The sequence below is a fragment of the Staurois parvus genome, unplaced genomic scaffold (assembly GCF_062004578.1).
Source record: "Staurois parvus isolate SC_StPar_1 unplaced genomic scaffold, SC_StPar_1.0 ptg000048l, whole genome shotgun sequence".
In the NCBI taxonomy this organism is placed as follows: Eukaryota; Metazoa; Chordata; class Amphibia; order Anura; family Ranidae; genus Staurois; species Staurois parvus.
Window position 1 is genome coordinate 7,483,952 of NW_028317844.1, and position 24,160 is coordinate 7,508,111.

The following is a 24,160-nucleotide window of genomic DNA, read 5'->3' on the forward strand; positions in this document are numbered from 1 at the left end:
TTTTCTTAACTCAGCCTTTACAGTTCATTGAACTTCGTTATGCAGTCACTGCACTAAACTGCAGTCAAAGGTTTAGTCTGGGTCTATAATTTGTTTAAACTGTGTTTTGGTTAGTTACATAGTCTGGCTGAAAAAAGACAAACGTCCATCCAGTTCAACCATTAAATAAAAAAAGTTATAATCCTATACCCAAAGTTTTGAAGGCAAAAAAAACCCCAGTAAAGCATGATCCAATTTGCTCCTGCAGGGAAAAAATCCTTCCTGATCCCCTGAGAGGCAATCAGATATTCCCTGGATCAACTTTACCTATAAATGTTAGTATCCAGTTATATTCTGTATATCTAAGAAAGAATCCAGGCCTTTTTTGAAGCAAACCACTGAGCTGGCCAGAACCAACTCTTGAGGGAGTCTATTCCACATTTTCACAGCTCTCACTGTGAAGAAACCTTTCCGTGTTTGGAGATTAAATTTCTTTTCCTCCAGACATAAAGAGTGCCCCCTTGTCCTCTGTGATGACTTCAGGGTGAATAGCTCTACACCGAGTTCACTATGTGACCCACTGATGTATTTATACATGTTGATCATATTATTATTATACAGTATTTATATAGCGCTAAAAGGTTTGCTCAGCGCTGTACATTATAGTGGGAGACAGAACATGAGACAATACAGTAACAAAACAAAACACGAGGGGTTCAAGGGCCCTGCTCTTTCGAGCTTACAATCTAGGATTACAATCCCCCCTTAATCTCCTCTTCTCAAGAGAGGATAAATTCAGTTTCTCTAATCTTTCCTCCTAGCTGATCTCCTCCATGCCTCTTATCAGTTTGGTTGCCCTTCTCTGTACTTTCCCCAGTTCCCCAATGTTCTTTTTGTGAATCGGTGCCCAAAACTGAACTGCATATTCTAGATGAGGTATTAATAATGATTTGTACAGGGATAAAATGATATCTTTCTCTCTCTGGAGTCTATAACTCTTTTAATACAAGAGATGATTTTGCTCACTTTAGAAACCGCAGCTTGGCATTGATGCCATTATTAAGCTTGTGATCTACCAGAACTCCCAGATCCTTCTCCACCATTGATTCCCCAAGATGCACCCCCCCCCCCAGTATTTATGATGTATGCATATTCTTAGCCCCCAAGTGCATAACCTTACATTTATCAACATTAAACCTCATTTGCCACATAGTTGCCCAATTAAACAGTGCATTGAGTTCGGCTTGTAAGTTGCAGACATCCTGTAAGGACGTTATTCCACTGCACAGCTTGGTGTCATCTGCAAAGACTGAAATGGGATTTTTAATTCCAGACCCTTTTTTGTTTATAATTATATTAAAAGGTAAGGGTCCCAACACTAAACCTTGGGGTGCACCACTGTCAACCCTAGACCATTCAGAGTATGAATCATAATAATTATATTGGAACATAATATATATAACATTACCCCCCCACGCACACACACAGAAAGGGTTGCACAAAAATGGAAATACTACATAATTTGCAGGTGTGAAAGTGATGACATGTTTGGCGTTGAAAGTGGAAGTAATGTAACATTCTTTTGCTTCCGCTGTGTGATGAGACACCTAGTTAAGTGGGAGGGAAGCCTCACTTTCATCACTCACTACATGCACTGCTAGTGATACAGAGTCATGTCAGAGCTTACTGACCTTCAAAGAGAGCAAATTGTTGGTGCCCGTTTAACTGGTGTCTCTGTGACTGAAGTTGCCAATTTATTTGCCATATGGTGCTGTACAATATCAAAGGTTATGACGGCATATACAGTTTCAGGGAAAACATTGTCTGACAAGCATAAGCATGGTCAACATGGTCAGCTGACTGAAAGAGGCAGAAGGCCATTGTGCAGGACCTGGAATAAGAAAATAACTGCTGCAAAATTGACTGCAGGGCTCAATCTCAGTCCTGTGAAGTGTTTAAATTTTTTTGTCTAAAGCCTAGTACACACAATTAGAAAATCATATGAAAAATACTGCTTTCAAAGCTATCTCATCATCAGTACACCGCTTTCATCCAAAAATATTCAAATGGATAAGCACAAATGTTTTCCTTGTAGAATACCAGCTTGAATGATTTTTGTTTGATCAGTACAGTTTTCGTCTGAACATACAATACACTACATTACATCATTGCAAATTTTTATTCTGTTGTATAAGAATTTTCATAACTTTGGTAACCTCTTCACTTTCGATATAGGAATAGCATGCAAAATAAACCAGACAACCATTCGTCCGATAGTCTCATGTGTGCGAGACTTAACCCCTCTAAGTTTATTTTATTAACAAAATGAATTGTCCTGTTTCTAATCATTTTGCTAAAAGATTTTAAAAGCTTATGAATAGTCCTTTCCATGGTATATTCTCTAGACGAGATATTTATCTGTAGCCATGCAAGTTGAAGGGACGGAGAACAATGGTCTTTGTTGCAGGACATGATGGATAATGGAATTTGAGAGCATGCATGAGTGGGAATCCTGGGTGAAAACTGACATTTTCAGAGTCTCTAGCTTTTTAAAATGGGTAACGTTTAACTCATACAAAGAGATTTTCTGTAATCCAGGCCTCACCTGAGCAAGGTTCTGGTTTCTGTTGATGACATCAGTAAGTTCACAAAATTCCAAACATTTTCAGCATAACTTAGTCTAGCTTAGTCACTGGAAAGTTCACGTAGATTTCTTGATGACTGATAAATTGATCAAATGCGCCATTCAATCCAATATCAATGACTGCTGACTTTTCTCATTTTGGGTAATAAATAGTATTTTTTTTTGAATAGCATGGGGAAGAGTTGCAATTTTTGGATGTGAAATTTCTCCTTATTTCCTGTCCTTGTGACTTCTGTACAAGAAATGAGGGTATAGTTGTCACTGGGGCAGGACTAACCGATAGCTATAAAATAATTTTCAAACACTTTAACCCTTCCTTGCTTTATATAGAAAAATAATTAAAACAATAAGAATCCTTGATTTTTAACATGGTGTGATTTTACTAATTTTGGAAGCTGCTTGTACCACGTTCTTGTAGTAAATGGTCAGCTGTTTTTGAACCAAAGATTAAGCCAGGGTTCACACTTATGCGGTATGGCATACCGCATGTGATTCGCACAGGAACCGCACCGCATTCCTGTGCAAATCACATGTGATTTCTGTGTGGTGTAATTTGGGTCATACATTTTGTATGGCTCAAATTGCACCACATCCCCACCAAAAAAGTGCAGGACCCTTTTTTAGTCCGCACCTCAATCGAATCGCTTAGGTGTTCACACCCATGCGATCCGATTCTGCACATTGCACAGCATTTTGCGAACTAATTTCGGGTGTCGTTAATTTAAGATACACACCCGCAGCGGTTCATATGAACGGGGTGCGATTATGATGCGGTACGGAAATCGCACAGAAACCGGTGCGATTTCCACACCGCATCAGTGTGAACCCAGGCTAAAAGACAGGTGCTGAGCTACCCATAAACCGCCAAAATAAATAAGTTGTAAGTGTTAAATAATTATTAAATCATGCAATAAACAATCTATCACTATTTGTGATCATATAAATGTGACAAAGGTGAATAAATTGTATAAATTGAAAAAATTTAAAACTCCATGTCCGTTTTTGTGTCAAATAAAAGTCTCCCCAAAGCTTTATTCTTCAGAATGTGCTATAAATGTAGATCATGTTCAGAAGAATACGGCTTTTTTTTTTTTTTTTCTTTTGCACTATATGGACACGGACACCCACTGAGTTTTTTTTACAATTTTTTACTTTATTCTTTTGTATTTGTACATATATAATTTATTCATCTTTGTCACGTTATATCGTTACAAATAGCCACAGATCGTTTATTGCATGATTTATTAACCACCAATTTACTGACCACAAATGCAGGGGATTGAAAATACTGTCATTGACTACCAGTGCATGAAAGTTAAATAACACTGCCACTGACCTCTAGTGCATGGGAGGGGGGGGGGGATTATCAGCATTGCAACTGACTAACAATATTGAATGGAGGGGTTATTAGTACTGCTGCTAACACTAATCCGGGGGTTATTATTGCAGTCTCTGACACCAATGCTAAGGTTATTATTGCAATCACTGATGCTAATGCTGGAGTTATAATTACTGACACCAATGCTGGGTGTTATTAATACTTTCACCAATACTGGGGGTTATTCTTGTGTCCACTAACCCTAAAGCTGGGGGTTGTTATTGCAGTCACTAACACCAGTGCTGTGGGTTATTATTACCACAACTAAAACCATTAACATAAATAACATAAACATTGTGCTGCGCTAAAACATATTAAATCAATACTGTATACAACTTATTTCCATAGGTAAAAGAAAAAATATATTCTGAAAAGATGCCACATTCTGTGATAAATCATTTTTATCCCTTTACACATAACACCATATAATATCCATACAAAGTCCAAATGAACAGAAAAAGTGTAACGCCAATCTTCCAGTGGTGAGCATCAGTAGGAAACGTAGTTAGAAACTAGTGCACCCAAAAGAAAACACATTCCAGCTAAAACCATTGCTGGGGGTTATTGCAACCACAGACACCAATGCTGGGGGTTATTATTGTGACCACTGACTCCAGTGCTGAGAGTTATTATTGCAGCCATTTACCCCAATGCTGAGGGTTGGTATTGCATCCACTGAAACCAATGCTGGGTATTGTTATTGTACCCAATGACACTACTGCTGTATGTCAATGATACCAATGCTGGGGTTTATTAGCACTTCTGCTGACAACAATGATATTGCTTATTTTACTCCCACTTTCTCTTCCATGTGTGTTATGCTATGCCTCAAAAAATGCAGCAGGACCACAATTTGGGGGCATTTAGGTATGTTACAGCCCTATTCATTTTGAATGGGCTTTATAACTTGATGCAATGCACCTCAAAAAACCAAAGTATGCTGCCATTGTGTGGCTCTCTTGGAAGTGTTTGAGGCTTCTCTAACCCTTCCCTTTTAAACTAGGGACACAGATGGCAGAAAAACATAGAGACCTTAACCCTTTTATTTTATTTATTTATTACAGGTACTTATATAGTGCCGTCAATTTACACAGTGCTTTACATTTATATTGTACATTCACATCAGTCACTAACCCTCAAGGGGCGTACAATCTAAGGTCCCTAACTCACATTCATACATACACATACTAGGGCCAATTTAGACAGGATCCAATTACCTTCCAGCATGTCTTTGGAATGTGAGAGGAAACCAGAGTACCCGGAGGAAACCCACGCAGGCACAGGCAAAACATGCAAACTCCAGGCAGGTGGTGCCGTGGCTGGGGTTCAAACCAATGACCCTGGTACTGCCAGGCTAAGTACTAACCATTTAGCCACTGTGCTGTCCATTTTCTGCAGTATTCAAAGCAAACCCTTTGGCAAACATTGGGCTGTAGGAAGTATATTTTGAGCACCTTTCCTTCTCAGCCTAGGATTGGAATGATAAAGTAATCTTTCTCCTCTGTCTTCCCACATTTTCCCATAAATGCATGTAGCTGAACCTGATTGGCTCAGAATATTGACCCTCTCTCTCCCAGACAAAAGGTTGCTTTACAAGAGATTACAGGAGACTGACATCAAAATGTATTGAAACTTTTCACAAGTTATATTTAGAATATATTTAATGTCTTATTATTGAATACATTATTGCATTAAAGGTTGTTTATATCTGCCTGGGGTTCAAGTTTAACACATGGTACACTAGTGACACTGATATTACAAAGCATTATGGATCCTCTAAAGAGTTAACACAGTAGTAACTTCTTGCTTTAAGACTCTCTCTCTCTCTAACTGAACCTCCACATGGCCCTGTACGAATAGAGGAAAAGGCAGGAAGGTGAATGAATAACTGCTTTGATTTTGACTACAACTTTCATGAGCAAGAACGTTACGTGTGAGATCTCATTTTCAAGCATTTCTGTTTAGCTCTCTGTTCTTGTGTCTGCTTATTCACCACTCTGAAGAAAGACTTCAGAAGCATAACATCAAGTCTCCTGACAGAAGAGCTCACCACTTTCATGGATTATTACATATATCAATTAAATATGTATTCACTTGAAGCCCAACTCCATCTAGAAATGTTTTTGTATTGGATAGAGTGATAGTTAAATTGTATCTAGTTCACAGAACAGTTAAATAACTTCTTAAAACATGCTTTAACAAGTCCAAGGAGCCAGTTAGGCAGTCTAAAAATATTTACAGGTGGTGAGTAACATTTTCAAGGCTTTACTATTGTTTTCAGTGGAAGTACATCAAAGTGCCTGCTGGCTACTATAATATAGTGACTGGCACTTAAATACTACATTCATTTGACCTCCCCTGTCTTAAAATCAGATTATCTTTTGCTTCCACAGTCCTGTACCTCCCACGCTTAGTTTAAAGTGCCTTTGTGATTTGTTCAGGAGATTGGGTAGTTTGAACAATTTTCCATTTCCAGAACAAAAACATCAGAAACCAGCATTTTGGGTGGAATGGTAACCAAGCATATACAGTATATATCTGTGTAACTTCTGATTTAAGGAAAAAAGGAAATATTTCAGTGGGCCGTGGCACCTTTATTATATATCCATTGATAAATCCACATGTCCAAAAAATAAAGTAGAGGGGAGCAGTAGAATACAGTTATCACCTCCTACTTTATTTACTTTTTGGTGCTTTAGAAGTGCAACCGACTAAAATATTTTCTTTTTTCCTATGTATACAGCTATGAGCTGGGCCCAGCACCTACCTAGTGTGTGACCTTAGGTAGATCAGCAAACTGACCTGGAGTGGAGCTTTGCGATTCATTTTATCTATAACTGATGATTTACTGACAAAATGTACATTTTATTTTTAATTGGGGGGAAAAAACATTTAAGTGCAGTTGAACCCATGTATAACATTTGTGCAGTACAGGACAAGGAATTTGTTCTTAGGCCATGGGTTATATGTCACTACCCTTCAGAAGATTGGATACTGGCAAAGGCTTTGCTGGGAACCGCCCTTTAATGTACCTATATAACCACTTCCCACTTCTTGGGGCTTTAGATTTTAGCAAGGGTTCTTAGGTTTTGGATCCCTTCACTTGGCGTAGAAGAATTTATTTTTCTAATTTTCACAGATTTTCCTTCTTTCTTTGACCAACACTTCTACAAAGATCTGACTGCTTATCGCCTAGCAGTCTCCAGATCAGTTACTCTTGATGTACATTTTTGGAACCGTACCCGGACCCCGGTCTGTAATGTTTTCTTCAGAGATTGGATCCTGCATTTGGCACTCACTTTGGTAGGTGGTGCATGGGTGAGTTAGATGCAGTTTGCTATACAGGTCTAAGAGCTATGGTTCATTCCTATGGCACTCAAACCCTAAAGACCCCTTTGAGGTTTAAACAGGACTACCAATGTGGAAAAAGTAAGAAAGGGTTTCCATGTACCCTTACATACTAGTTTCTGGCTACACAGAATTTGCTGGATTAATACCTACATACAGTCAGGTCCATAAATATTGGGACATCGACACAATTCTAACATTTTTGGCTCTATACACCACCACAATGGATTTGAAATGAAACGAACAAGATGTGCTTTAACTGCAGACTGTCAGCTTTAATTTGAGGGTATTTACATCCAAATCAGGTGAACGGTGTAGGAATTACAACAGTTTGCATATGTGCCTCCCACTTATTAAGGGACCAAAAGTAATGGGACAGAATAATAATCATAAATCAAACTTTCACTTTTTAATACTTGGTTGCAAATTCTTTGCAGTCAATTACAGCCTGAAGTCTGGAACGCATAGACATCACCAGACGCTGGGTTTCATCCCTGATGATGCTCTTCCAGGCCTCTACTGCAACTGTCTTCAGTTCCTGCTTGTTCTTGGGGCATTTTCCCTTCAGTTTTGTCTTCAGCAAGTGAAATGCATGCTCAATCGGATTCAGGTCAGGTGATTAACTTGGCCATCGCATAACATTCCACTTCTTTCCCTTAAAAAACTCTTTTGTTGCTTTTGCAGTATGCTTTGGGTCATTGTCCATCTGCACTGTGAAGCGACGTCCAATGAGTTCTGAAGCATTTGGCTGAATATGAGCAGATAATATTGGCCAAAACACTTCAGAATTCATCCTGCTGCTTTTGTCAGCAGTCACATCATCAATAAATACAAGAGAACCAGTTCCATTGGCAGCCAAACATGCCCACGCCATGACACTACCACCACCATGCTTCACTGATGAGGTGGTATTCTTAGGATCATGAGCAGTTCCTTTCCTTCTCCATACTCTTCTCTTCCCATCACTCTGGTACAAGTTGATCTTGGTCTCATCTGTCCATAGGATGTTGTTCCAGAACTGTGAAGGCTTTTTTAGATGTCGTTTGGCAAACTCTAATCTGGCCTTCCTGTTTTTGAGGCTCACCAATGGTTTACATCTTGTGGTGAACCTTCTGTATTCACTCTGGTGAAGTCTTCTCTTGATTATTGACTTTGACACACATACACCTACCTCCTGGAGAGTGTTCTTGATCTGGCCAACTGTTGTGAAGGGTGTTTTCTTCACCAGGGAAAGAATTCTTCGCTCATCCACCACAGTTGTTTTCCGTGGTCTTCTGGGTCTTTTGGTGTTGCTGAGCTCACCGGTGCGTTCCTTCTTTTTAAGAATGTTCCAAACAGTTGTTTTGGCCACGCCTAATGTTTTTGCTATCTCTCTGATGGGTTTGTTTTGTTTTTTCAGCCTAATGATGGCTTGCTTCACTGATAGTGACAGCTCTTTGGATCTCATCTTGAGAGTTGACAGCAACAGATTCCAAATGCAAATAGCACACTTGAAATGAACTCTGGACCTTTTATCTGCTCATTGTAATTGGGATAATGAGTAAATAACACACACCTGGCCATGGAACGGCTGAGAAGCCAATTGTCCCATTACTTTTGGTCCCTTAATAAGTGGGAGGCACATATGCAAACTGTTGTAATTCCTACACCGTTCACCTGATTTGGATGTAAATACCCTCAAATTATAGCTGACAGTCTGCAGTTAAAGCACATCTTGTTCGTTTCATTTCAAATCCATTGTGGTGGTGTATAGAGCCAAAAATGTTAGAATTGTGTCGATGTCCCAATATTTATGGACTTGACTGTATGTAGTAAATATTACGCTATATCCTTTTATCTTACCACAGTGCTACGCATACAAGTGATTTGGAGGGCACAGGTTATGGAGTAACCTAGTAAAAACAAAAGGGGAAAAGTACCTCTAAGTTTAGTATAAAACAGAATTTTTATTATAAACCCAAATTGGCCATTTGCATGTTAGATCAAAATAAATGCTCATTTACATGGTGGACATCTGAAAGAAGCAGTAACCGCTATAGAGGGAGAGACAATCAGCCACTCTCGTACAAAGTTCGTGGCAAAGGCGTAAGCTCGGTGGGATAACATCACCAGGAGGATGGATGCACAACGCATTTTGGAGCATGCACAATGCCGGGTACGGACATGCACACGGTGCTTTCTCAAGCTGTAAAGTGAATCTAGGTGAGCCATTTAAATATGTGCCAATCCATGTGGGACTGCATTGCCCAGTAATTCATTTAAAATGCAAGATAATATGCCTAATGTACAATAATGACATAACGTAAACAGTTGATGGCTAAATCAATAAAAGTGAAACTGGGAGACCCATATAACTATGCGCCGATCATTGTGGAACTACATTTACCAGCAAGACCAGAATTCATAAAAACTAAAAAATACAGTAGTAATAAAAAATATTAAATAAACATAATCTATATATACTATACAATAATAACAACATAATAATGTTGTCTAAAGGCTAAATCCATACATTAACATTAAAATATATGAATTCATAAAGTATTGGTGGAAACAAGTTAAATTCATATGAACAAAAAATACTAAGGAAAGTTTAAAAAAATACCTAAAAAATGCAACCATTTCCCAGGCCCCCTGTCTATCCTCATTGGCTCACTGACTATGACTGACAGCAGCGGCAGCCAATGGCTCCTGCGCTGGGGCTCAGGCAAGTATTTGGGGGGATGCTGCACACAGAAGGTTTTTACCTTCATGCATAGAATGTATTTAGTAGCAAGGAAATTTCATGGATGGACTTATTGCACAGGTGGTAACCTATCATGGTATCACACTTAAAGTCACTGAGCTCTTGAGAGTGACTCATTTTTCCACAAATGTTTGCAGAAGCAGTCTGCATGCCTAGGTGTTTTATTTTATACACCTTTTGGAGTGGTGTCCCAATACTTTTTGGCAATATAGTGTACCTCCCTTTCAACACAACATTTGTCTATCACTGACATCATGTTCATGAATATGCTGTTATTGGCAAGTTCTGCTGACCGATTCCTTTAGGAAAGCCAGTGTCTGGTTTCTCCACTCCAGGTTACTGGTACTATACTCACTACACATGGAGGCTAGCTCTATTACATGGACCCCCTTTTCTACACAGGCCTCCCTGGCATACAACCCTCAGACACTGTCCTGAGTCATGATATATCCTCTCTTTTCGTATCAAGGTCAAGAATTATTGGGTCACCTGTTCTATGAGCTGAGCAGTCTTTCTGTGCTTGCATCACTGAAAGAATTGGCCTTGACATCAGTCAACTTCTACACCAACCTAGTACTAGGAAGGACTCAATATCTCCTTTATCTGCTTGATTCCTTTCACATACAGTCTGTAGATACTTAGGCATATCAGCCCATCTCATCAAACATTCACTTATGCGACTGCTGTACAGACTCTCTGTTAGAGATCTCCCTGCATCTCTAATGCCCTAATATTTATCAGTTAGGCACTTTCCAAGCCTAGGTTGGGTGCCTTTCCTTCCTTGGAGCATGCAGGGTAATCCTCACCTACCATGATGACAGGGAGACCTATGGTAAAAATTGTTCCCATCCCTAATCTTGCAACTCTCAAGACACCTATCCCTTGGTTTCTGGCAGGTCCTTGTTAGCATTTGTATATCTTCTTCATAGAACTGGCTCCAAACTCTGTGTGCACTAACCTTTACAAGTAGTTGCTCTTTGTTGTGACATTCTGTGCCCCTCCTGGGCCTTCCTTGGGTGCTCTTGCCTACAGAGAACTGTCCCCTTGTGCTAAAAGGGGTTTCTTCCTTATATAGGGCCCATATAAGAATGGAACCTTCTCTTCTCTGTTCCCCCTAACAGCAGTAGTTCTGCTTTGACTCCCCTTGCATTCTGCCTTGGGGCTCCAACTTACATAACATAGAGATAAAGTATCCTGGAACCCAGTTCTTTTGATTCCTAATTCAATGAAATCGATCAGCACTACCACCATTGTTCTAAAATCTTCATTTTATTAAATTGACCACAGTAAAAACATCACAGGTACAATGGTTGACACGTTTTGGCTTAACAAGCCTTAGCCATAACCTATGGGTACACAGGGGTGCTGTTCTGCATTTACACTAATAAATATGGTGTTCTGTTACATTTTTACACTAAGTGCTGGAGCACTAGTTAAAATATTAACACGCCCCCCCCTTCCCAAAAACTGCTTTAATAAATAGCACTGCTTAAGGTACAAAAGCACTGTATGAGGGAGGGGGGGTACATACCACTGCTTTGTGTGCGAGCGCCATACTCCATCTCTCCTGTGTGCTGGAAGCTAAGAGAATTTAATTCTTGCTGAAGCACATAGCATTGTTAAAAAACAAAACAAAAAAAATACGGTAATTATAGCTGCATATGCAGCCTGGCTGTATTACAATTATAATTAGTAAGGGTTCATTTGGAATTTCAAGTTATATTAATCTAAAATAAGATGACCCTCTTACATTATATTTTGCTAACAATTGTAAGTTGTTCAACTTAACTCTTTTTTTTTACCTATGACTATGTTCCAACTCTAACTTTTATTCTGCTGTATAATTTGTAAACGTTAATACAAGTCACAGGGGAACTTACATTATGATGGCTCAGCAGTGGATACTATGTCATGCTACGTAGTGTGATGTTGACATTAAACTGACATTTAGGAGCTTTTTTTTTTTTCTTTTTCAATAAGTTTAATTTGCCAGCTTGTACTGATGGTGTGAAAGGAAGAAGATGGTTGTTTTTGGTGTACTATATCTAGTTCCTCTTGAAAGTTCTTCTTTTAGATAATATTACGCCTGAGGTCCTGTGACATTTACTGTTTCTATGATGCAGTGAATTATCCCAGAAAATACAAAAAACATTTGACGATTTGTAAGCAGTGCTTTTTCATTACCATGCTCCCTGTCCTCTTTTGAGGAACATAACATATATTTTGTCAACACCAGTTTTCTGTATCAATTGCATTGGTCAATTTTGGACTATTGTTAAATGTTTTTAAATAGCTGAACTCAATGCAGATATAAAATACACAACTTAATGCATCTCTGTATTCATTAATATATATATTTTTTTTATGTAACTATTGTATATATATGAATATTACTTCATACCAGCCTCTTGTGTTCCCCTGTAAAGCAGACAAGGAGAGGAATGAGCCGTACCAACTGGGTTTACTACATGCACATATGTTTTCCTATGAATCCAAAGTTCATCCCAACTCCAGTCACATTTTTTTTCTGTTCTATTTCTTGAAAGACACTGTGGACATCCAGATATCATGACTGTTGGACGCAGGGCACAAAAACAAAAGCACAGCCTAGGGGTGGCCAAAACCCCCATCTACTTGAGGCTGCTTGCTATGAATCTTAGTTCACTTATTTTTAGCATGGTATAATTTTTCCTTTTTTTTCTGAGACTTCAGAACCTAGATGACAAGTTAGATATCCAAGATCCTTGCACTGTCCGCAGCTCAGCCATCAAGCTCGTGCAGATCTTTGCTACATGCGAGTTTGACTGTGACAGACCTAATCTGGATTTGGATTAGTCTGTGAGATATCTCACTGGAAGGGGGGGTCATGTGACTTCTTGCCCTGTCGCAGTGTCTCCCCCAGCAGACTGCCCCCCTGCTCCAGCAGAAGATAAACTGTCAAGGGTTTAGTACCCTTATTGCATCCTTGGGATGTGGTAAGTATTCACCCTTCTCTCCCCTCATCCCCTTTGGGTTGCTTTGAGTGACTGTTGGGTACCCCTTTCTCTTCTGCTCCCCTGCATTATATGTCCATGTGGTGCTTGACGTGGTACATTTTACCTCCCTTAGGCTTGTTTGTGTACTACACCACTACTGTCATATATTTGCATTCTCGATTCAATGTCAAGGCCTCCCCTTGGACTAGTCACAACATGGTTGCATCTTTTTTTAATCTACAGGTGGTCCGGCAGCCATATTTTGAATTGGTGGTCACCAGTAGTCATGCTGTGAATTGACAGGCACCTGCTGATGATTCTGTTGGCTTTTTCACAGATTCTGGGGCAAAATCTACTGGCACGAGGTGGACTTGCACTCCTCAGTTCACAGTGACAAAAGGGTAATTTATGGGAGGGGTGAGTCTGCTGCTCTTTCAACTCCCTGGTTCATGGTGACACATTTCATCCATTTTTGTACTGGTAATTCCTGTGCTTTGCAATTTAGACAACTGGGGAGCTACAACTCACCTTTTAGAGTCTCTGCAGACTGTCCATTCTTCTCTGTGGTCCTCCCTGTGGGTTACTTTGGCGGTTTTTGCTTGATCCTTGTCTTTCTTTTAGTGATATACTAATATATCTGCCACGGAAAAAAATTATCGGAGTTTTGCCAATAGAAAAAAAAAGGTGCGGATAATTATAATTGAGTACAATGCAAAGTTAAGTCCCCTTGACTTCAATGAAAAATCGAGTCCCATTGACTTCAATGCACAATCGCGTCCCATTGACTTCAATGCAAAATTGCGTCCCATTGACTTATGTTATTACGGGTACTTATATAGCGCCGTCTATTTACGCAGCGCTTTACATATATATTGTACATTTACAGAAGTCCCTAACCCTCAAGGAGCTTAAAATTTAAGTTCCCTAATTCACATTTATACATGCTCATACTAGGTTTCAGTGCAAAAACGCACCTCTTTTAAGTTCAATGAAAAACCCCTGGATTACGTTACTGGGTTGTATTTTTTACATTCATATTCATTTAAATTAATGATATTAATTAAAAAGTTAAATATTATACAATTATATATAAAAATATATATTTTTTAAAAACTCTGTTTCGGTTTCAGTTTTTGGCCAAGTGCATCCTAAATTTTTGGTCCAGAATTTTCATTTCGGTGCATCACTACTGTCTATGGCTACATTCCTCTCTGTCCTCAATGAGCTTCCCAATTGAGGCCTCCGTGTCCCCAAGGCCATTTATCCAATATGAAACAGGCCTTGAAGATCTATTAGTCAACATATGTTCTCCATCTCCTAGATTGTAAGCTCGAAAGAGCAGGGCCCTCGATCCCCTCATGTTTTGCATTGTATTGGTATTGTTCTGTCACATGTTCTGTCCCCCTTTGTAATGTACAGCGCTGAGCGAACTATTGGCGCTTTATAAATACTGTATAATAATAATAATAATAATCTGTCTTCTTTGGAGGTTTCTGAGAAGGTAGAGAGAAGGAGAAGGTAGACTGGCAGTTTCACAATTTTTGATAAGTTGATGTGGCTGCATTCGTGGATGCTTTTCTGCTTGCACAGTCTTACAAGCAGCAATGTACTTCTTCCTGCCTGGGGGCAGTTGTTGTTAGTCTCCCCCTCGGTAGACACTGCTTTGGTAAATTCCAGTTCCTGAGATCTCTAGATCTCTGCTGTGTCCTTCAATGAACAAAAAAGAGTAACCAGTGATTCTCTGTACTACTTTGTGACTAACTAAGCTGATTCTAACTGATGGTTGGTTTGTCCACTAGCAGGGGCCGCTCTTGGCTGTTCTTTATTTTTGTGCCTAGTCTTTTACTCCTGCAGGTGACTTTATACCCCATTTATCAATATCTCTAGATTTCTGCTGTGTCCTTCAACTACTTCAGAAAAAAATTATTTTATTGTATTAAAAATCCTATTTTTCTTTGGTATTGCAGGGAGTATCGGAGATTTTTTTGTGAATGTGAACCCACAGGTGAAATTTTCTCTCACTTCCTGTTACCTTGATGCCTGAACAAAAGATAGGGGTGTGGATATCATTGGGGCTGGAGGGCACAGAGAAAAGAAAAAACACTGTCTGAAGTTTTAACCTTTCTCCGCTCTAATAAAAATGTGTTATTAAAAAAAAATAGTACTGAGTGTTTTTTTAAACAATTTAGGGCTCAGTTATAGGCCCCAGGAGTTTGTTGTTTACCGGAGTACTGCTGCCTTTTGTGAACAGTTTCTACGTCATTCATAAAGTCCTACCCCTGCCTAACTGCGACTGCTCACCAGTTGACTCATAAAAACACCATAATGTGTTTTCTCCTTTATGATTCTATTTCATCTTGTAGTAATTGCAGATGTCAGAACAGTGATGCTTTCTCCACACTGTCGCTGTAAGAAAGCATGCATTGCTGTGAACAGGGCCAGAATGAATTGTGCCCCCAACTTACAGTCATTCTTTTTCTTCTTTTTTTTTTTTTTTAAGACCTATACTTCATTAGTTGCAAAAATGTGTTTAAAAAGAAAGGTGTTGCTAGAAAGATGGGAGAAATGGCAGAACAGCCTCTTCTTGTCACATGGCAGATCACATGACAATGCTCTCCACCTCTCTTTGGAACAGTGCAGAGAAACCAGCATAGAGCATTGAAAGCTCCACACTGCAAATTGACACTTTATTATTAAAGGGCAACATTTCACTGTAGAGATTTTGTAGCTGTATCCTGCAGATTGAGAGGAGACATCACCAGTTTTTATAAATGGGGCCTTATGTTACCTTCTGGTTGACATTTCAACCAAATATGTAGAACACGTTTTGTCGTACCTTTGGTCTAATAGGGAGTGATATGCATTAGATGGGACAAGTGAGTATTGCAGTGTCGCTGCCACTCACATGGGAGCATGAATACCCAGCCACCTGAATTAGTCAGTCTGGATTTTCCCTGGCAAATAATCAACTCTGATTAATCCGGTGCTAGAAATGTCTGCTCAGCGCATCAGTACAAACAGCCAGATATTCCAAGATTGCATGTTAATGGTGTCATTGCTAAGGGAAGAGTTTGGTGATCCGATCATGCGTGCACTTATGCCTGATGTCACAAATGTTTCATGTTATATGATTACAAGTTAACAGTCAGTGGGTTGTTCTGTAATAGTGGTTTGAATTGCCAGTAAAGAAGACGGTGACGCAGGGTTATATGCAATGAAACAATAGAACAGAAAGGGACCACACAAATGTTTGTATGACACATAAGAGTCTGTATTTAGTGATATCTCCCATGCTGTATCTAACCTTTGACTTTCCTTATGCTTTCATTTATGGTGAACCTTTGTTCATGAAGCATTGGAAAAGATAATCTTTCCTTTATCGTGAACCTATCATATTCACTGAAGATTATAAATATTTCTGGTAAAGTACAGGCAAAATAGCTTTTCTTTACTTGTGGAGGACAGAGTCTAATTCCTAATTTTTGTACCTTACTTTGTCTCCAAGTTGAGCTACATATCCAGCACTCTACTAAAAATTGACAGCAAAGGGGTTTGTGTCTGGAGGGGAGAGGGCTTGACCTTGACTTTAACCACTTAAAGTCCGGACGCTTTCAATCCCTTCCAGTCCAGACCAATTTTCAGATTTCAGTTGTTTGATGAAAACAAGGAAGTCACGAGACCACGTGACGTAACGCGTAGGTACGCCGATACGCAGCTTCCGGTTTTGAAGTGACGCACATCGGGACGCCATCTTGAAACTCCCAGGAAGTACCACATGAATGCAGTTTACCCATGCAGGGGAGAGGAAGAGGCTGTATTTCAATGTGAGTAACTTCTGTATATAAATAAACGCCTGCAAGCTTGATTTACTACACTATGGAGGATCTCTTTTTTGCTCACTAATATGAGAGTGAGATTTCACAGAAATACTGCTTAAAGGACCCCAAAGGTTACACAGGAGAAAAGGTGGAGGAGGCATAATAGGAGAACTAAGGAGGTTTACCAGACGGAATTGTTGAGGATCCAGGGTGATCCTGAAAGCTCTTTGGCCCCTAGGGGTCGTAGAAAGGAGGTGAGGAGGCACTGCAGCTGGAGTGGAAAAGTGTGTTGCCACTTACACGATTGAGCACTAATTGCACATTGCATGAAGTATGCTGCATCACTGAATTATTTATATTGGACTTCTATATTTATGTGTTTGTTCATTTATGAGATTTGAAGTGGCACTATCACGTGATTTATGTTTGCTATTTTTTCTAAATATTATTTGTTGGCACAGGAATGGGGCACTAAGATGATTTGGTCACCTTAAGATGTGTTATAATTTTCACATTCTATATATTTTCATTTTTATGCTTTTATTATAAGTATTTCACATGTAGGTGTTTTGGGCTTTTTTAGCCCATGAAGTAGTATTTATAGTGATTTAGTTTGTTAGAGCTGCACTATTGTTTATAATTCTTTCAGATTTCAGTGCCATCGCATTTTGAATGACAATTGCGCGGCCATGCAACACTGTACCCATATGAATTTTTTTAGCATTTTTTTGAGACAGATAAAACTTTATTTGGTGGTATTTATTCACTACTGGGATTTTAATTTTTTTTGCTATATAAATGAAAAAGTCCCAAAATTTTGAAAAATATGTTTTTCTTATAAAATTTTGCAAATAATGTTTCTTCATAAATCTGGGCCAAAATTTATTCATCTATCCCTTTAGTAAAACAAAATAACCCAAATTAGTTTATAACCAAAAATTATAATTTTTCTAAATTTCTTTTTACATTTTTATTTTATTTTTTATATTATTTATGTTTTTTTAATTTTTTTTTTAACATACTGTCACCCTAGCAGTACAGTGTCACCATAGTGATACTGTGCTACTTGTGGGGGGTGATGAAGATTTTTTATATTCTTTTTTTACACTGATTGCTTTTACACCCATAAAGGCTGTAAAAGCAATCATTTCTCCTCTCTGCCTGCATTCCTGCAGCCATTGAGAAATACTGTGAGAGCTGTGATTGGTCACAGCTTGTCACATGCTATAAGGCTGTTGTGAAAAGCCTTGTACCATGTGACCTCTGTGATCATTCACAGATTTCACACATAGTAAGCAATGATGTCAGAAAGTGACATCTTGCTTACTACTATTCATGTGATCACTGATTGGCCAATCAGTGATCACATGAATTGGGACCTCACACAGATGTCCCGTACAGCGATCTGTGTTCCACTGTGTTCTCCGGATACAGCAGGCACCGATCGCGGTGCCGCGCGATCCCAGAGAGCGCACACAGGCAATGGATGCGGGGGACGTTTAGAAGCATCCACCCACTTCAGCAGCGCTCCCGTCCAGCCATTTATATACATGGGCTGGACCGGAAGTGGTTAAGAGAAGTTGAGCTCTGTATATCTCCTGAATCTAAAATTCAACATCCTGCAAGGGTACAGTTTACCTGATTTTAAGGCCATCTAAGGTACTGCCTGTACTAAAACAGTAATGCTGTTTAAACCTCTACAAGCAAAGCAGATGTTTGTTTTTAACAAATGACATAGCTGTTTATCTGGCAGTACGCTTATAATGATATGTGTTATCAATACAAGCCAAGGGCTATTTCTATTACCAGCACCGAGTAAAAGAACAGCAGCTACCTAATGAAGTTATCTCTATGCCCACTCTCTATCAATCAGCAAGTGCACTGTTCAATGCAGTAACACCCAACTTTCTTACATTGCCACCTATTTCTCTCAGACTAAACTTATGTACAGGGGATTACAGTTGGTTAGTTCAAAGACATATTAGGGTACTATTTAAAAATACACTTTCCAGTAAATGTAAAGCTAGAGTTTTTTGCTTCAGTTATGGGGAGGGTATGGAAGTGTTAAACCCCCTCCCAGGTTTTAATTGCTGTCTGTGTCTTTGCTGGGGATACTCCCCTTTTATAGTTGTCCTTTGTAGAAAACAGAAGGTGGTGGGAAATCGAACATTGCAGAGATGTCACAGTAACAGAAGTGAGGGGGTTAGAATCTTTAAAGCGATTCTAAAGGTTCATTTTTTTGTGTGTGTAAAATAACAAACATATCTATGCTCTCCGCTGGGTCCCTGCAGGCTTTCCTGGCTTCTCCTGTCTGTTGGTGCCCCCACAGGGTGCCCATTCACATGGAGCCACGGCTTGGCCCCGCCCCCCTCTCTCCTCATGGGTGACTGGCTGTGATTGACAGCAGAGGGAGCCAATGGCTCCTGCTTGCTGCCTCAGCCAATGAGGACGCAAAGTCCCGCGGCAACCGAGGCTGTTGATGAGGCCCAGGTAAGTATTGAAGGGGCTGGGGGGGATGCTGCACACAGAATTTTTTTTTTTACCTTCATGCATAGAATGCATGAAGGTAAAAAACCTTCAGCCTTTACAACCACTTTAAGCCTAGGTTCACACTTATATGGTGCAGGAAATGGTGCAATCCTTGTGTGTTTCCCACACCTCATTGTAATCACACAGTGCTTGCAGTCTGCTGCAGGTGTCAATACAAAGTTAAGGACACCCCAAACGCAGGTTGCAAATACAGTGCGTTTGCCTGTACCGGATCGGACGGTACAAAATGACCATGCGTTATGGTTACAGTGCTGCTTCAAAAAAGGTGCCTGCATGTCTTTGGTGCCATGCGGTGTGTTTATAGCCCATTTAAAATCAATGGGCTCAAATCACATCGCATTGAATCGCATTTGAATTGCACAGAAATGCAGTGTGCATCGGGGCTAAATTGGAACAGCTGGAGGGCATTTTTCCTCTCTTTGGAGAGATGACCTTTTTCTTCTTGTTGTGTCCCACAGACAGGAAGTTTTGGAAGTTTCCGTGATGGGATGGAACAAAAAACTTAAAATCAAAAACTGGAAAAAAAAGTTTTGGCTTTACATGATGTACAAATGTTTTAATGCATACTTGGATTATATGGGGTCGTTGATATTATAAGCTAAACTATAGTGGCTGTCAAGTTAACTTTAGAGCAAGCAATTGTATAAATCGTCTCTAATGAACTATACAGTCTTCCATTATAATTCTGTACAGGGTTTTAAGTGTGCTTACTTTATTGGTGTAACAGTATTTTTCTTCTGCTCATAATGAAGCATCCTTTTAATCTTCAAGTTTAAAGGCATTTCCAGTAAAAAATGTATAAATTGCATAATTGTTTGGTCATTGGAACAAAACAGTTTACATTCTGCTTTTATTTTCTTTGACCTACGTGACTTTTTATGACTACTTTCTTCTCTTGCACTTTCAGAATAGGATATTGCTGCATTTTGTGTATATAGAGAGTGTTTAGTGGTGACAGCTTTCTGACACAACTAACAAGAACATGTCTTGATGCAGAATGATTTTAGCAAGAGTAAACATGCACATAGCATCTTAATTTCCAGCAGGATATGTTTATAAAGAATTCACATTTTTGATAAATCCTTTGTGTTTACTTTCTGTAAAACATTTTGTTGAAGAAAGGGATTCATGATAGTTCTCATAAATTGGAGTGTGCAGAAAGCCAAAGTCATTGCTGTCTTCTAAGAGCTCGATGCCGACAGTCTATATTAGCAGGTTAATATTTGGATCAGCGCTAAAATATAATCTGTGCTATTTGCATTATCACCAAATGTGTATCTATTCACTTTAAATGGGCTGCCTGCACACAGCTCAGTATACAAAATGATTGTTCACGCTGCACAGGGCTGAGCACACATGTGAATGAGCCCTAACAGTCATGTCTACAGTTTCCATATTTAAGCGATCATGTACACCTAAAACTATTGAGTACAGTCCATGATACTTTTTTTTAATTTGTAGTAACATTCAAATTTTCAGTAAAAGCTTTCTGGATGTACCCCCTTCCTCTAAAGTCCAAGCAGTACTAATGCCTGAAGTTTTAGTATAATGTTAAGTAAGACATTTAAAAAAAAAAAAAACTGTTGCAAGCGCACTAAGCCCTGGTTCACATATGTGTGGGTGGTGCGGATCCACGTGAAAATTAGTGCAGCTGCACCACCCGCACACAGGAATGCAAACCCGCAGGTGGGTGCCATTAGTTCTAATGGCACGCCACCCGCACTGGAAAACGCAACCGTACTGGGAACCGAGGACTTCTTCCCTGCATATCATGGGGCACGGGAGTCCGTTCAAATTAATGGGCTCTCGTGCCCACGCAAAATGCGGTCCGCACAGCCCATATATGTGAACCAGGGCTTATATGGCTATAGTCACCTCAAACATGTACACCTAACACATCATCTGGCTTTGGCTATTATAAGTCAAATAAATAGATGGCAATAGCTGCTGTCTTCAGTTATGTTTTATTTATATAAGTGAGTTGATTACAGTAATAAAACATTAGAGCAGAATACACTGGAAAGGTAGTACAGAAAACAGCTATTTTGAAGTCTACTTCCATTTTAGGTAACGTGTTACATTTGGACTTTTGAAAGTCTAATCTATGGGGAACTGAGAATCAGTCCTGATAAGAATGGACACAGGCAGACACTAGTGCCTATTATTCTGAATAACAGGAAAATGACATAGGACAAACATGGCAAGTATCCCATGGTACAAACATAGCCTGATCGTCAGTGCACTGGTGGTGCTGTTTACATGAAATATAAATAAATGAGTACACTACATGGATGGGGATTCTCAGCTGTGATTCATGCAGTAGTGGCTGCGGGGGGGAATATCCAGCCAATGCTTACGAGTGATGCGGCTGAGTCATTTGCCCATCACTGCAAGTCTGTTCGAATTATGGCAACCCTGTCATTCCTCAGCATGGAATTTCCTGATGGCTAAGCATGGGAAAGCGTCCTTATCGCTCATTTGTCTAGTCATGGGATTATATTATTAGGAATACTGGGATATCAACAGATCTTTACGCACTTAACATTTGTTAATTCGGCAAAGATCAAAAGGCAGTTCTGTTAAAATCACTGCAAGACTAATGTGTATTGAGAATTGTATTCTCTGTTCCTCTGTGTAAAAGTATCTCAATTTCTTCTGACTTCTGTAGCTAGTGATAGAGTTGCTATCTGTCTGTCTGCCAGGGCTCTATGCTGCTGTTTCACCTGATTCAGCACCTGTACAGTGGGGATCAAAAGTTTGGGCACCCCAGCTAAAAATCTATGGATAGACCTTAAAAGAGCAGTGCGTGACAGACAGCCCAGAAATCTCTAAGAACTGGAAGACTTTTGTAAGGAAGAATGGGCAAAGATACCTCAAACAAGAATTGAAAGACTCTTGGCTGGCTACAAAAAGCGTTTACAAGCTGTGATACTTGCCAAGGGGGCAGTACAAGATATTAACTCTGCAGGGTGCCCAAACTTTTGCAGACGCCATTTTTTTGTTTTCTGTTATTTTGAAAGTGTAAATGATGGAAATATAATTAACTTTTGTTGACATATTATAAGAATGTCTAATCTGTAATTTGATGCCTTTTGGAGATTTTTCCATCTTTCCTTGGCTTCTTTATGCACATTAATACAAATTTTTAGCTGGGGTGCCCAAACTTTCGATCCCCACTGTAGATGACAAGTCATGTTGAGATGCAACCATACAGCTATAGTTTCTGAGTGCCGTTATTTTTGTAATGTCACAAATTAGGGTGACCCCAAGTGGATACTATAATAGGCAAGGTGATATCTGTCCTCAAAGAGGGTCACCACTTGGGGCCTGTCTTCACTTTCACGGAGCATTCATGCAGTCGGAACCCCACCTCTCTGTTTCATAACAAAGAAAAGGAACAGGTGCATCAAAACAAAAGTTGTACAAAGTCTTTCAGTTTTTCCATAAGCTGCAGCCACAGCCTGAGAAGAAAAGCATGTCCCCTGCCAGCAGTGGCAGAGTGGGACCCTTACTCTCTATCTCGAAGCAATGGTCTCAAATTACAGTCTGTCTATCCCCCTGCTGAGTCAGACCTATAGCTCTGCAATTGGTAAAAACTCATGCTCCCCACTGATTGGCTTTGAATAAGTCGGGAGTGTGTTGGACCTCTACACACAGATCACTGCTTCTCCACAGAAAGCAAAGGTCCCACACTGCAGCTGCTGGCAGGGCACATACATTTCTACCCTGGTTGTATCTGATATTTAAAGAGAACAAACTGTACAACTTTGTACACCTTGTGTTTAAATGCACCTGGAATGCATTCAGCTAATGTAAACTGAAAAAACAGTTGGGCTTTTGGTAGATTTTTTAGTGAGCTGCAAAAGGATTTTTTTTTTTTTTTGTGCAATGCCAAGTGCCTCTGACTACCACCGGAAACAGACCTGGTGATTGCAAGTGGTGTTTGAATTTGCTAACAGTGCTTGTAGTTTTTGTTGTATCTATGGCCATGCTTAGCCTAGTGAAAAATTCAAACAACTGTTGGATAATGGTCCCACTTTTGAAAGTGAGGTGGCTGCAGACAAGGGTTGTAATACTACATAAAAAGTCAAAACCAACTGAAAATGTTTTTTTTAGTTTTACCGCCTACCAAAGTTTTATTTCCACAAATACTGGACAGAAAGTCAAGCATCAGTTATTGCTGCATAGACTACAAGTTATAAAAAAATACCATATTAATCCTGATGACTGTTTCATACAGCAAAAAGTGCTAAAAAGTGTCTTTTTGTCTTGCATGATTTTGTTTTGCTGTTTGAGTGACCTCTACCCGCAATTCCAAACATTAGAAAAGCCTGTGTAATGTATAAGGCTTGACAGTATGTAATCCACACATTTATCTTTTATAGAGTGTGTGCACAAACAAGGCAATGATTGAATGATTGAGCAGAGTAGATTGGATTAGTGAGATCCTAACTTGTGGAAAAGAAAGGAATACATATAATTCACGTGACCCCAGCATCTGACCATTTTTCAGTGTTACCCGCTCTAATAGAATTTATTGCAATTTTTTCTTGGCCTTCACTTGTCCTTATTATCTATATAATATGATATTAACAGACAAGGCTATGCTATATTGTACATCTATCTATGATCTGATCTGTACAGGGAAAGAAAAATTGTAATGATGTACAGTATGGCCTGATTCTTGGTAAACTCTGTTACTTATGTGACAACATGCTTATA

The 24,160-nt window shown here is 39.4% G+C and overlaps 1 protein-coding gene across 3 annotated transcripts in view; it reads left to right on the forward strand.

Moving 5' to 3' along the window:
- The window catches only part of ATG5 (autophagy related 5), a 229,060-nt gene that overhangs the window by 190,349 nt on the left and 14,551 nt on the right, over positions 1–24,160 (forward strand). The window contains exon 8 of one of the 3 annotated variants that reach the window (XM_089665037.1): positions 15,038–15,160. The exons of the other annotated variants lie outside the window; for them this stretch is intronic. Within the exon in view, the coding sequence (XP_089521163.1) occupies positions 15,038–15,114 (77 nt within the window). The 3' untranslated portion in view covers positions 15,115–15,160. Of the gene's footprint in view, positions 1–15,037; positions 15,161–24,160 lie in introns of those variants that run through there. 3 annotated transcript variants of the gene reach the window in all.